The sequence below is a fragment of the Euphorbia lathyris genome, chromosome 4 (assembly GCF_963576675.1).
Source record: "Euphorbia lathyris chromosome 4, ddEupLath1.1, whole genome shotgun sequence".
Classification (NCBI taxonomy): domain Eukaryota; kingdom Viridiplantae; phylum Streptophyta; class Magnoliopsida; order Malpighiales; family Euphorbiaceae; genus Euphorbia; species Euphorbia lathyris.
In genome coordinates this window covers 4025611-4042242 of record NC_088913.1, presented here as the reverse complement: position 1 = coordinate 4042242, position 16632 = coordinate 4025611, and the positions used below count along the sequence as shown (strand labels likewise).

Below are 16632 nucleotides of genomic sequence, written 5' to 3'. Positions count from 1 at the left end.
ATGCACCATTAGTCACTGAATTTATATGGTTATCTCAAAATGGTCACTCAACTTCAATTTGTCTCGATAAAATCACTCAACTTTGAGTTTTGTATCAATTAGGTCACTCTAACGATTTCAGTGATTAAAAAACATCGGAATAATGACATAAGTGACATGTCAATATGAGACAACTCATATTTTTAACCGAAATGACACATGACATCCACATATGCGTCACCTGGTTATCACGTGTCAATTAGTTTTATGAAAAAATAAATAAAATTTAGTTTTTTCATAAAAATATCCGATATGTGACTGCCACATTTCGTTTCGGTCAGAGATTTGAGTTAATTCATGTTGACGTGCCATTCATGTCATTATTTCGATGCGTTTTAACCACTAAAATCGGCGGAGTGACCTAATTGAGACAAAACTCAAAGTTGAGTGATTTTATTGAGACATTGAATTTGAGTGACCATTTTGAGACAACCATGTAAATTCAGTGACCAATGATGCATTTAATCCATGCTCACATGGACCCTGAATGATCAAATGAATTTGATCATTCACCGTTAGATCCAGGCTTATTAAATTTTAACCTTAGGATGGTTTGAATCTCCACCACATTATTCTAATAAGTCTAGATCTAACAGTGAATGACCAAATTCATTTGGTATTTCTATGATATTATTATTGAAAGAAAAACTATTTTCTCATTCAATAAAATTATTATTTAGTTATTTAGATTATTTTTATTAATTTGGATTGTATTTTTTATTGGAAAGATTCAAATATAACTTTACGATTTCACCAATTTACAAAGATTCAAATAAAAAAGTAGATTACATGACCCGTGAACTTTGCATTTACTTTCATTATGACTTCTAAACTTAAAATCGAACATTATGACCCCTAAACTTTACATTTTACTAACATAATGGTCCCTTTTAACATTGACCATGTTAAAAGGACAACTATAATATCAAAATGAAAAATCCAAGAATTAAAGTCGTAGAGAACTATATTTCTTATGGAACCATCATTTTTAATTTTTCAAATCGCATTTTTTTTGTTTTTTTCTCTATAAACAACCACTTTCTCTCTACCAACCGAACAACACCTAAATAAACTTTAAAAAAAAATCAAGAATCAAAATTGCTCAGAATATTATTTCTACTAGTTCTATCATGAAGGATTACCTGCTATTAGAGTGATCATATTGATCAACATTAAAAAGGGTCATTGTGTTATTAAAATGTAAAGTTGAAGGGTCAAAATGTTTCATTTTTAAAGTTTAGAGGTCATAATAAAAATAAATATAAAATTTAGGAGCTATGATTATAATTTACTCTAAAAAAAACACTTAATGACTTCTTTAGGATTTGACTAGTTCAAAAATTAGGAATTTAAAGTTAAATACAAACCGTAATGCATAATTCGCTTCTCCTTTTCTAAGTTTTCTATCCACACCAGTAGTACTAGCAGTTATCATCCATACTCAACCACACTGATAACAAGACCATTAAAGATTTGTGAGTTTGTCTTTTTCGGTCACTAATAGCAGCTACTATTCTTGGAACTCGATCATGGCGTGTGATTGTTTTTCTTTTATAAATCTTTTAGACTTATATGGAATGTGTTATAAAGTATTTTTTTTAAATCTCCTATACTACTTATTTTATGCATATATGATCGATGAATCTGGTTAAAGCTTGATTCCAGATATTAACAAGTTAATATCGAGCCTATTCAAGCTCGGTCTCGATTCAGCTCGTTAACACCTTGTTCCAATATTCAAGCTCGGTCTCCATCCATGTCCTCGTTTGAACTTCGAGGATGAAAGGTTCTTCATCCTTACCTCGTGTTTTTTTTAGATATTTACAGTCACTAGCTATCAGGACAAAGCTTCGACGAGAACCAAGAATCTCTACCTTGTTGATGGCAATCTAACCCTAGTAATCATCTAAACTTAATAACAACTAGGAGTGATAACACATGGGGTGCATTTTTCACTTTGTTCGTATTACTTACGAAAATTGAAACGGAGACTTCTATTATAGATTATGAATGTTTTTCCCATCTCATATCCGTCACGTGCATATTTTTATATACATTCATTCCTATAAAATTGTTAATTCTCCCATATTGCTACCCTTTACAATTTCAACCTCTAAACCTAGACATTTCAAATTCGAGGATATAAAAAGTAAACTTCAATTAAAAAAACATCTAAAAAGTATCTGATCAACTTCGAACTAATTCATTAGATTCATGTGTACAAACTAACTAAAAGCTACCGAAGAATTGAAATGGATGCGAAGAAAATGAAATCCATGGTTTTATATTCATATGCTAGCTATTCCACAAGTAGAAAAAAAAATCCCAATTAGAATCCTAATTAGACTACTTAATTACATATGTGCATAAATAAAACCTTGTCGTGTATAATTTTCTTCTTCCGATTTAATGGTGGAGTCAGGAAAAAGGGTATGAAAATACAATTGCATTATTTTCAGAATCTCTTTCAAAACACAGAGTCGTCCCCTGGAATGACCCCTCTCAAGATAGATAGATATCGGTGGCTGGTGGCACAATGAACCCTTGTTCTCCCTCTCGCTCCACCACTGTTTTGGTCCTCCACTTGAAGTTAATTTTCCTTATTCAAGCAGCTAGATTATTACCGGTTACCCTGTAATAATAAAAATAGAATCAACCTTAATACCAATTATATATATTAGAGAAAATATTAATTCATTATTTCTTTTTTCTTACTGAAGATCTAAGTCGTTTCTCCTTAGTGAAGCTGGGATTTTGCCGGTAAGTTGGTTGTTTTGGAGATATCTGCACGTGATAGAAAACAACTATGTACAATTAGCTCAAAATTCACAAGGAAATAGATTATGTCTGGTAACTGTTATTGTTATCTGTTAGATATTAACTAATTTTTCTTATAAAATGGCTATCAACAGTTGTTTCTAATTTATTTTAAAAAAAAACTCTTTTTTATATCTACTATTTGGAGTAAACAACAAACAAGAAAAGTAAAACTCACACGTACTAATGCCCTCAACCTATCCAGAGAAGAGCTAAGTAACCTTTAACTATTCGTCGGATCAATTTTACCTACGTGTTTTAATTTGTTAAAAAACGAGCAGTTGAATTCAATTTGGTCATTTAACTTGATATCTATCGTCACATTAATCTAAAATAACACGTATCAACATCAGAAATAATCACGTGTTAATAGATCACCAATAATTATAACTCATGTACATTTTGGTTACTATTCCAACACAATATGTCATGTTTTAAACTAAATTGATATCTTCCGACAAAAATACATCCAATAATCAAAGTCGAACGGTCAAATTAACCCTTTCATATGAATTTTATTTTCCCGAAAAATTTACAAAAAAATTTAAATGTTTGTTATTTTTGTACATTTTGTATTGATCAAGAGCGAAATTACGTTAAAGGTTAATTATATGTATTCAACCTAATTGTCCCCTTGGTTCTCTTTTTTATAGTTTTTTTTTTTTTGTTGTTTTATCCGAAACAGTAAATAACAATAGTTAAACTAAACAGACCGTAAATACTTATCCGTTATGCGAAAAATTAGAGCGTTAAACCTAAATTTGCATTTAAATTGTACTTACAGCTCATGAAGCACTTTGAGCTGTCCTAAAGAATTAGGGATTGGTCCTCCAAGCTGGTTATTCTCTAAGTGCCTTCATAATCATGTGGAAAATAGCATTAGTACAAGTTAATTAATTACAGATTAATTAGTTAATTAAAAGGTTAATTAGCTAAATGATAATGGAAAAAAAATATTTAAGCCCTTGAACTTTATCTATTTTAAAGATCAAGCCTTTAATCCATTTATATTTCCACATTGAGCCATTGATAATCGATTTTGTTATAGATCTGATATTTATTTAACTTTTCCGCCGAGTTTGGGCAACAATCTTCATTAGGGCGATTCGGCCTGTTGCTGTAGACAAATAAAGAATTTACAGAAATCAATTTCTAGTAGGTTCTCCAAGCTCAATCTTCTCCTCTCCCATTTCGCGATTTCCAGAATTCGAATTACCAAATCGATATTCTCCTATAACACCAAAATCCATTTCCAGCAGCTTGATTTCCAGCATAGGAGAACCTACTGGAAATTCTGTAAATTCTTTTTACTTTTTACTCTCTCTCATTTGGTCAAGAACTTATTTTTTTATTTGTCGATAAAGATGTCCACGTCAACAAGCCGAATCCCTTAACGGCAGGTGTCGTCCAAACTCAATTGAAAAATTAAATAAAGTCCGGATCCATAACATTATCAATAATCCAGAGTTCAATATAAAAAAAATAATTAATTAAGGACTTAATCATTAAAACACGTAAAAGTTGAGGGTTTTAATTATCGTTTTTTTGCATAATTAAGGTACTTACAATGTTTGTAGTCCCGACAATGAACCCATGTTTGGAATTGGACCTGAGAGATTGTTATCACCCAGCCAACTGAAAAAAAAAACATTATTAATCAAATTAAATTATACCAGAATAATTAATTACTCAATTCGATCTATAATATTTGTCTTTTAAGAGATTTTTTTTATTTCATAATATATGACGTTTTGATTCAATCCATGTACATTAATTGATGTTTTACCAAATATATCCCTATTTAAGTTATCTTTTTATTTTGGGAATAGATAAAATTTAGGGTTAAGGTGCAAAAAATACCCCTAATGTTTTGGGTCAGGAGCAATTTTACCCCCAACGTTGGAAACCAAGAGCAATTTTACTCCTAACATTGATAAATTGGGTCAATTTGAGAAATAATTCATCAAATTATCTTCTCGGTCATGAATCCTGTCATCTATACTTCACATTTGCGTCATTTTATCAATAACAAATCACAAACATATATTGGAATGTGAAAAAAAATAATAAAAAAATATACTGTGTTTTTGTACGAATTAGACACAAATTCAAAAATTCACCAAATTTATAAATATTAATCTCTAATTCTATTATTAAATTAAAAAAAAAACATGAAATCTTTTTTAGAAAGAATTGTTATGTAATTGGTGCAGAATAAGGAACAAAAATATCTATATTTTGTAATACTGTCTGAAATTGACCCAATTTATCAATATTAGGGGTAAAATTGCTCTTGGTTTCAAACGCCGCCATTTCAGACGTTAGGGGTAAAATTACTTCTGACTCAAAACGTTAAAGGTATTTTTGCATTTAACCCTAAAATTTAATTAGGGGATGAAATTAATAAAAAATAATAAAATATTTTCATTAAAATTAATTATATTTCTTAATTTTTGTGCATTAATCTTAAACGTAAACATTATGAAACGGAATGAGTAAGTAAGACGATTATTTTACTTACAGATGATCAAGAGCACTTAAATTGTCTATGCTTGGTGTCAATGTCCCAGATACTCCCATATTTGTAAGGTCCCTATAATGCAAACAACAAAAATATAATAATTGCTAATTATCTTTGAAATTAATTCATTATCGTCTTAATTGTACCATTTATAACGTTAGGCGTAAAAATATTGTTCTTGATGGATAACGGTAGAGATATTTTAAATGCATCATTGGTCACTGAACTTATATGGTTGTTTTAAAATGGTCACTCAACTTCAATTTGTCTTGATAAAATTACACAATTTTGAGTTTTGTCTCAATCAGGTCACTCCGTCAATTTTAGTGGTTAAAACGCATCGAAATAATGACGTGGGTGACACGTCAACATGAGTTAACTCAAATCTCTGACCGAAACGAAATGTGACAGCCACATGTCTGGTATTTTTATGAAAAAAATAAATTTAATTATTTTTTTTCATGAAAATAATCAACATGTGATAGTCAGGTGACGCATATGTGGATGTCATGTGTCATTTCGGTTAGAAATATGAGTTGTCTCATATTGATGTATCACTTATATCATCGTTCCGATGTTTTTTAATCACTAAATCGTCATAGTTACCTAATTGAGACAAAACTCAAAATTGGGTGATTTTATTGAGACAAATTGAAGTTGAGTGACTGTTTTGAGATAACTATGTAAGTTCAGTGACCAATGGTGCATTAAACCCATAAAAGGTCTAATACACCTGTTTTCTCGTGTATTTAGCTCAAAACTTCAATTGTCTTTCTGGATTTTCAAAAGTTCCAAATAACCTCTTATTTTTATCCGATTGCATTTAATAACCTCTATTTCTCAAGAAAATTTGTTGGATTCAAAAAATAAGAGACACATTCCGCCACGTGTCAAAAAGAAAATGTCAAATTGATAAATAATTAAGAACTTTTGAAAGTTCACAAGTCAGTTGATATTTTGGGGTTATTGAATTTAATTGGGTAAAAATAAGAGGTTATTGAATGTAATTGGACAATAATAGAGAGTTACTGAATACAATTGGACAAGAATATGAATTCATTTGAAACTTTTGAATCTTCAGGGGGCAGTTGGAGTTTTGGACCGGGGATAAATATGCATTAAATCTTGGGTTAAATGTACCATTGGTTACTAAACTTATATAGTTATCTCAAAATGGTCACTCGACTTCAATTTATTTCAATAAAATCACTCAATTTGAAGTTTTGTCTCAATTAGGTCACGTTACTGATTTTAGTGGTTAAAATCATCGAAATAATGACACGTCAACATGACTCAACTCGGGTCTCTAGCCGAAACTAAACGTGGCAGCCACGTGGCAGTTATTTTTATGAAAAAAAACTAAATTTTGTTTTTGTTTTTCATAAAAATAATTAACACGTGATAGTCAGGTGGTACATACGTGGATATCATATGTTATTTCAGTTAGAGATATGAGTTGACTCATGTTGACGTGTCACCTGTATCATCATTTCAGACCTTTTTAATCACTGAAATCGCTAGTGGCCTAATCAAGATAAAGCTCAAAGTTGAGTGATTTTATTGAGACAAAATGAGGTTGAGTAACCATTTTGAGACAACCATATAAATTCAGTGCCCAATGATGCATTTAACCTATTAAATCTTATTAAAACCATTTCCAACCATCACTATTTTTACCTAGTCAGTTACTGTTCGATCTAGACTTATTAATTTGACCAGTCACTGACAAGGTAAAGTGTACCGTAAATTATATAACTATATGAATTTGAATCTAGCTAAAATATTGTTTGACATTTAGGGAGTGTTTGGTTGCTCCTTTTTATGCTCATTTTTGTCTTTTCACCTCAAAATGGAGAATTTTAGGTGTTTGATTAGTGATCTCCTGTTTGTCTTTTACAAAAGCACGAATTTCCTGCTTTTTGGAAAACAGTTTTTTTTTTTCAAACCGTAACATCAAACAGTAGATAAAACATACCGGCTTTAAATAAAGTTAGAAATGAACTTACAAAGAAACAACTCTAGCATAAGTAGAGTTTTGTGAACATTCAACACCAGTCCATGAGTTCTGAGGAGGCAAGCAAGGATCTCCACTCCAATCTGATGGTGGATTGTCTAAACTTCTTGCCAAATCTTCCATTGCCAAAGCTTTCACAACATCAATACCACAAATTAAGTTTCACCATAGCACGGAAATGAACACAAAACGTAGAAATGCTAATGAAGAAGAGACTCAGTGTAACATAGCTTTCAGATCATTTGATGGATGTGAATCTTGTACGTGTAACTTGTAAATTGACCACACGACGAATTAAAAGTTAAAATGATTTATAAATTGACAAAATTTGATAAATTAGCTCTATGAATTTTAGAACTTAGTTTATACGTATCTAAATTTCAATTTGACAGACATAATTAGTTTAGTTAAAATTGAAATTTAGATACGTATAAACTAAGTTCTAAAATTCATAGAGCTAATTTATCAAATTTTGTCAATTTCTAAACCGAGTTGATACGAAAACTTCAATTTAGGTTATACTGATTATGTCATATAACTACCAATATTTTGATAACTGCCCGTATGATAATTTTGGTTTACGTTAGGAACGTACGTCCTGACCAATCAACCAATCAAAGTGTACCATGTGACACGATTCGGAACAAACTAATGTATATTATTTTATTCCAGACAAATAGATCTATTCATAGATTGGGTTCAGCTATGTTTAAACCTAATAAAACTCAACCCAAACCTAACTCAACACGTTATCAATTTAGGCCCAAGTGCGGCTAAGCTTGGATTTAAAATTCGAATCCTTAGCCGCCCAAATAAGCCTAACTCCTTATATTTTTTCACTTGGTCGGTGACTGGCAAAACTTATTTAATCAGTTACCATCCAACTAAACATTACCGTATAATATATAAATTTAATACATCAGAAACCCCTGAATTTGGCCCAGTAATCTGATTGCCTCTCTGAATTTATGTAGTATATTATTAGCTCCCTGAACTTAGTTAAAAAAAAACATAATTAACCCTCTAAATCCATGTGACCGACAAAAAATGATTTGACTAAATTAAAATTTATATCACTTTAATCAAGTTCATGATATTAATTGGTCACTATGCAAATTCACTGAGTCAAAAATCCTTTTTTTACCAATTTCAGAAGTCTGATATATTAAATCTAATATATAATTAATATTACTAAATTAGGTCGAACCAAGCCGAACCGAGTCAGGTCTGTCCTATTTATATAAATCCCAAGCCCAACACAAGAATAGACAGATTTACACTAGGACGAGTCTAATGTCAATTTTTTCAATTCAAACTCAACCCATTAGACACAGCTCTAGGTGAGCAGTGGCAAATACAGGACTGCTCCAGTGGACGAGCTAATTATACACCTGCTTATATTTTTTTTGCACAATGTAAGATCTAACTACACCTTTTGGGGTTTTTTTTTCAGTCCTATTTTACATCTTTTTAAACCAATTTTTTCTCAACAGATCATTCCGGAGGGGACCATCTTGCATCCAAAACGCCCTCGTTCTGCCACATATAGGGGGTCGGAACAACCGTTGATAAGGGTGGTTCCAGAGGGTGGGACCCCTGAGGCCCCATTTTAAATCTTTTTGAACCAAAATTTTCTCAACAGATCATTTTGAGGAGACCGTCTTACACCCCAAACTCCCAATATGCCAGAGACATAAGGTCAAAACCACTGACTATAGGGATGGTTCCGGAGGACGGGACCCCAAGACCTCATTTTACATCTTTTTTAAACAAATTTTTCTCAACAAATAATTTTGAGGATGTCGTCTTACACCCCAAACCCCCATTTGGCCAGACAGGGGACGGGACTCCCAAGGTCCCATTTAAATCTTTTTCGACCAATACAGGGGTCGAAACCACCCCTATTTGGGGTGGTTCCACACGATGGGACCCCCAAGGCCCCCTCTAACACCCCAGTCTCCGTCCCTATAGTCAAATACCCGAACCCGTGAACAAATACGACACAAATAATATCTTTTTAGTGTGTAATTACACATACATACCATCTTTAGTAAGAGTCCTTCCAGCAAGAGGCACAATTTGAAAGATTTCACCAGCATTAACAAGAGGACTAACATTCATATTCTCAGCTGAAGTCAAAGTTATCTGAGTCATCCCTGAAAGTGGCCATTCTTTTGCATAAACATTAACTCCTTTTGTTGTCACATTTAAGTTCCCATAAAATGGTCTTCCATTTATAGAAATGCTTAAAACTCTCCAACTTTCTGGCCCTGGATTCCTGTCATCTTGGAAATATAATGCCACATAGTATTTTGTGTTTGGAAGTGAACTTGTTGGCCATTGTATGCTCAGTTTCTTCCCTGTTTTGCTTGTTATTCCTGTCTTGAACACTTCTGCTGGTGGGAGGTTCCAAAAATCTAATGGGTTGACGCTCGATTTGCTCGTTGTGATCGCGTTTTCGTCTGTGAATGGCTGCCAAAACCGGCTGAATTGATCATCTGGAAATCTAGGTTCAACGTTTTGCATACATTCTCACCATCAGTATATACTTATATTAGATCAGTAGTGTTCACATGGACTCTAATGACCACGGTGAATTTGGTCATTCACCGTTAGATGTATGCTAATTAAAATCCTAAGATGGAGATTCAAAGCATCCCAAGACTTAGATTTAATCAGCCTACATCTAACGGTGAATGAAATTCACGTTGTCATCAGGTTCCATGTGAAAAATACTGTATATTAGAGAAGCAAACTAAAGTTCGGTAAATTTTAGGCTTAATACCTTCCTAGCCCCCCTAAGTTGTCCCGATACTGCAACTGACCCCAAAACTTAGACTTGTGACAACTAACTCCATCAACTTGCTTATTTGGAACAAATAGCCCCTGAAATAGGTTATTTCGGGAGTTTTTTTTTACCATTTAGTTAATGCATCAGTAGATTAGTAAGATGTAGTAACCGATATTTTGAAATCTTTTATTTCTGATGTAATATTATGTTGAATATTTTTTAGGATTTAGGGGTTATTTATTCTAAATAAGCAACTTTTGGAGTTATTTATTCCAATTGAGCAATCTGAGGGGTTATTAGTTCTAAATAAGCAAGTTGAGGGATTAGTTGTCACAAATCTAAGTTCAGAGATTAGTTACAGGATTGGAACAACTTGGAGGGGCTGGTAAGGTATTAAACCTAAATTTTAGTGTACTACAGGAGCAATACATCCGAGCGATCAAAATAATAGTGTATAAGACTTCATGACAGATGTATTACTTCAGGAGTATTCTAAAATTTTCCCTTAGAAAAATGCCATATACTTATTAGAGTAACAACCCAGGAGTTAAATGTACCATTGGTCATTGAATTTATATGGTTGTTTTAAAATGGTCACTCAACTTCAAAATGATCACTCACTCCGCCGATTTTAGTGGTTAAAATGCATCGAAATAATAACATAGGTGACACATCAACATAAGTCAACTCCGATTTTTGACCGAAACGAAATGTGGCAGCCACTTGTTAGTTATTTTTATGAAGAAAAAAAACTTAAATTATTTTTTTCATAAAAATAACCTTCACATTATAGCCAGGTGACACATACATGGATGTCATGTGCCGGTTCGATTAGAGATCTGAGTTGACTCATACTGACGTGTCATCTATATCATATTCTGATGCTTTTTAATCACTGAAATCGGCAGAGTGACCTAATTGAGACAAAGCTCAAAATTGAGTGATTTTATTGAGACAAATTGAAGTTTGGTGACCATTTTGAGACAACCATATAAGTTCAGTGACCAATTATGCATTTAACCCCAACAACGAGTTCGGTCTCAAATTTTACTGTACTCCGAGATTAATACACTCACCCAATAAAAATAGTACTTTATAAAATTTCATAAGAGGTGATTGGTGTATTACTCCTGTAATATTCTAAATTTTCTCTCGGATAATTGTCATATTATGTGTGTGTTGTTCACTTGTTGGGTCCACATAGACCGAGACCATTCCATTATCGCTCTTCACGGGATGGAGAAATTGACACATTTGTGGATAATTATCGAAGAATTTCTTCACTTAAAGTGGATTTCAAACTATTTCTGTATATATGGTGATTTTGTCTCTCCTTGCCGGTCATAAAGGCAGACCAATTTCAATATGTCTGTCTGTCATACCCGCGAACTTGCTTTGATACATTTTTAGTCCATGTACTTGTCTAAAAAAAAGTCGTCCCTTCTATACTTTGAAAATAATCTATTTACTCCTTGAACTTATTTAGAGTGATCTAATGACTATTTAAAAGTATTCATTACCCTCCTAAATTTACTCATAATGATCTAAGTATACGTATTTCAACCTATCCCAAATCTACCCATGGCCCGCCACGTGGATGTTAGGAGATCAAGAGGTCACTTTAAATAAGTTCAGAGATAAATATTACGTTTTCAAAGCATAGAGGGATAACTAGCTTTTTTGGATAAGTATAGAGGCCTACGGATGTATAAACCCTTAATTAAGTAAGCTGACCAATGTACAATTGTACCTTGAAATATAAGTTCACATATGTGATAAATGGACTAATAGATAATTTCCGCACCTTTTTTATCCGCTGTTCTGGCCAGCAGGGCGATCCAAAATTACCATAAACAAGGAAATATTTTGAAATTCGCCCTAAACGAAGAAATAGTTTCATAACTAACCGCGAATGTATCAATTTCCCAAATTTCAACAGTCAAGGTGCAACAAATCTCGTGCATTCCTTCCCTCCGAACCAAAAAGTTCTACTATATACTAGGACAAGTATTGGTCCCTCAACTCAGATAATGTCACATTAGCAACAATTAGAATGACAGGGTAAATTACATCCATAGACACTGAACTTTACTCATTTTAATAATGTGGCCACTGAACTTCAATTCCTAACGGCATGACCACTGAACTTTACACTTTTTAACACCGGTGCCACTCAACTTTAACTAACTCCTCAAAATGACCTTAAAACAAAAATATTCAAGAATTAAAGTTGTTCAGAACGACATTTACCATGAAACCATATTTTTTATTTTCCAAAATCACATTTTTTGGAGCTTTCTCTCTCTAAAATCCAATCTCTTCCCTAACCAAACAACATCTAAATAACCTCAAAATAAAAATTTTCAAGAATTAAAGTTCCTTAGAATATCAGTAACTCTTTGACTTTTTTATTTTGAGGCCAGCGGTCGTTTTGAGGCGTTGAGCGGCCACCGGTGTTGAAAAGTGTAAAGTTCAATAGTCATACCGTTAAGAATTGAAGTTCAGTGGCCACAATGTTAAAATGGGTAAAATTCAGTGCTCATGGGTGTGATTTTCCCTAGAATGACGTGGTATCATCTGAGTGGACGAAACCAGTAATGACTCCGAACCTCAAATAACACGTAAAAACGAGCAAACGAGAGCGATTTACTTTCAGGGAGTGGAACAAGTATTAGTCCCTCCGCTCAGATAATGTCACATCAATAATTAGAATAACATGACATCATCTAAGTGGACGTAACCAATACTAATCTCGACACATCATCAAAAATCTCCTCCAAACCTCAAAAAACACGTAAAACGAGCAAACGAGAGCGATATACTTACCCAATTATGTTCTCCTTACTCCCAAAAGTATGTCTAGCAATACTAGTAAGTGCATACTTAGAAAAATCAGTTGAATTATACATTGCATCATCAAGAGTTTCCACTTCAAGAGCCGATATGAATGGATAAGAAGTTGTTCTTTTATTTCTTGCAACACAAACACTAAGTTCTTTAGATGTTGCAAGAATTATAATCTCATAATATGTGCTTAATCCATTTAAATAATCTTCTGTTGTATTCACAACACTCCATTTTGTTCCTTGAATGATTTGATCGAAAATCGGCGGTTTCGTGCCCCCATCAAAACCGCCGTAGAAGTAAGTAGTTCTAACTAGGTATTTTCCGCCTTTGATTACCGGGAAATTGTAGCAGTATTTTCGTGACGAATTGTCGGGAAAGTAACGTAGTGTAGATAAGATAGGTAATAAACCTTTAGTTATTATGCCCGATTTGTTTCCGACCAATGTGAAACCTTCGTCGGGAATGTATGTGATGTTGCCTTGAGTTAGCTCTTCGGATGAACCACAACTTAAAGGAAAACCTGCGGTAAGTCAGACCAATAATTTAATGTCACACGTTACACCTTAATCAATAAAATCGAATAGATGCCATCTAAGATTTTTCACCAAATTAAACTAATAAAATATTTATTAGACTATGAAAATCACTAATTTACTCTCAATACTTCTCTCTGAGTTTTAAAAAAAAAAATCGATTTCTTTTTAACTATTATGCCTAAATTAGAATTATTTACATTGATATTACTGCTCTCTCTTACCATAAATAACGGCAAATTTGATTTTTTTTCTTTTTTTTATCAAAAGCACATTAACAATATAAAGCGTTATATACAAAAGAACAAATTGATAATTCTAAAATGACATCTATTAGAGACTGAGTAATATTGTATAATTAATCAATTATATATATTTTTAGTTAATTATTTATATAAAATTTCAGACTCCAAAATATAAACCCTAATTCATTAGAAAACATACCCTAAACTATACTTTATAAACCTTAAACCGTAAAATATATGACTATATTAAATTATTGGTCTTGCGCACAGGTGACACTATATATAAAATTCCAGACTCCAAAATATATATAAACCCTAGTCCATTAGAAAACATACCTTAAACTATAATTTATAAACTCTAAACCATAAAATATATGACACTGTATTAAATTATCTGTTCTGCACACGGATAACGTGGTACACGTGTGTATAGTATAATTTCTCAACAAGAGAAATGTTATTTATTTCATGATTACATAGGGACGACAATAGCCAAGATAAAATCTTTGAGGCGTTAAAAGAGATAGCAGACCGAAACAACCATAACCTTGAGATTGGGAGTAGTAGCAATATGTGACAACTTTTAACCCGATTTACACATAAATAATCCCATTAACAACTACATTAACAACTACAACACGATAACACAATTTTACAAAAACACCCCTACCTCAACTTATATGACCCCATTGTAATTTGTTTTTTCAGTTACATCATATATAATCATATGTAACATATATATTAAACATTGCATGATTTTCACACCATAACACCTACAACACGAATTGTCAAGTCTAGGGGTGCAATTACAGCACCTCTAGACCGTCTTCCCATCTGAGGGCCGCCTAGAATCACCTCTTTCGAGGTGGATTAGGAGTAGTGGCAACATGTGAAATTTTTTAACACGATAACACTAAATAATCCTATTAACACGCACAACACGATAACACAATTTACAGAAATACCTCTACCCTACTCATACGTTACGAATTTATTATTTTTATTTTTATTATTGTTATTATTATTATTATTATTTACATCTTATATAATCATATGAAATATACTATAAACATAAAAGGGCTTTCACATTATAACATGAATTGTCACCTCCGACGGAGCTACGATCAATCTAGGGGTGCAGCAGCAACTGCACCTCTAGACCATTTCCGATCGGAGGGCTGCCTGGAATCACCTCTTTCGGGGTGGATTTTTTTTTCTTGGAAACTAATTATTATAAGAAACATTTTTCTTTTTTTGTTTGTATTCGAAAAAGCAATGTTATATGAATTGGGGAAAATTAAATAAGAAAAATGTGAGAATAATAATAAGAATTGTTACCTCTAGGAGAAGAAACTGAATGGGCTGGGGGAGAAATGCTAATAAGCCATAAGAGGAAAAGGAAGATGATGAAGATCATATCCATTATTTCTATTTCTTTTTTTTTTTTTTTTCTGTAATTTTCTAGAGAGATAAAGAAAGAGGAGAGAGAAGAGGGAATGAAGGAGACGAAGATGGAAAGAAAGGCTATGCAAGAAAATAGAGATAGATATTCATTTCCATTGATAATCTTGACTAGGTCATGCCTGTCTTTTTCCACACTAAAATAGGGTTTTATGTTAAATAAATAAATAAAAAATATTCAAAACTTCTTTTTTTTTTCAACCAGAGGGTCCGGGGAGGGGTCTCACCACAAGGGTGTACTATGGGCAAGCATTCCCCCGCCAATTTATTTGGCAAGAGGCCGCTCCTAAGAGTCGAACCCGTGACCTCTTGGTCACACGACAACAACGTTTACCGTTGCGCCAAGACTCGTCCTCACAATAATATCTTTATATAAAAAAATAATAATTAGATATATACAGTAGAACCTCTATATAGGAATACTCTATATTAAAATAACCTCCCAATTGTTATACAAAAGTTTGGTCCCAAGTGTTGAGAGTCTTTGTTATACCAACCTTTATAAAGGAATAACCTCCCAATTGTTATACAAATAGTCCGGTCCCAAGTGTATTCCTATATAGAGGTTTTACTGTATGTATATATATATATATATATATATATATATATATATAGTGGTGATACAGGATTGGCCGGTTGGGGGCCGATTTTACACGTGCATGTGTAAAAAAGAATTTCCTAAATCGAACTTATTCAAAAAAAATTCATATATACGTGTTATAATCTGAGTGTTTAAGAACCAATTTTTATGCACCAATGAACAAAAATTTCAAAATTAAACTATATTGTGTTTAAGATTCTTAACATGTAAAAAACATTGTGTTTAATAGGAAAAAAAATCGGATTTAGGAATGGCCTAATCAGCCAAAAAAATTTAGAAAATTGGATTTAATAAGCAACTAAGAGCATCTCCAAGACAAATTTTCATTTTGGTCTTCCCTATCCCCAATTCTCCATATTTCTATCCCTCAATCCCTATTTTTTCTCCAATCCATTTATATAAAATTTTCCCTATAAAGTATATTCCATACTTTATTCTATTTTAATTACTTTTTACCTCTAATTTATCACATAATTATTTTATTAATTGCCCATTAATTTGGGGAAACATAGATTATTCCCTAATTGTAGGGAAGAATGTCCCTACAATTAGGGAAGACAATGGGGATGGTTGGACTGCCAACTCTCCCCAATTCACCATTTTCAACCCTCTATATGGGGAGGGTTGGAGATGCTCTGACAGACCAAAAAATTAGAAATTTTGATTTAAGAACCTAATATGCCAAAAAAAAAATAGGATTTAGATAGAGCCTACATAGGAAAAAAAAATAGAATTTTTAGATTTAGAAAAAGCACTTGGATCA

At 32.6% G+C, this 16632-nt stretch overlaps 1 protein-coding gene across 1 annotated transcript; it reads right to left on the bottom strand.

Annotated features, from left to right (window-relative positions):
- Positions 1 to 2643: 2643 nt before the first annotated feature.
- On the bottom strand, positions 2644 to 15230 carry LOC136227028 (putative leucine-rich repeat receptor-like serine/threonine-protein kinase At2g14440). The gene is made up of 9 exons (XM_066015759.1): positions 15146 to 15230; positions 13009 to 13549; positions 9434 to 9897; positions 7384 to 7522; positions 5378 to 5449; positions 4423 to 4491; positions 3639 to 3710; positions 2755 to 2823; positions 2644 to 2671 (listed from the first exon to the last, which is right to left on the bottom strand). Exons 1-9 carry the CDS (start codon positions 15228 to 15230, stop codon positions 2644 to 2646), a joined length of 1539 nt encoding a protein of 512 aa, XP_065871831.1.
- Between the last annotated feature and the right edge of the window lie 1402 nt (positions 15231 to 16632).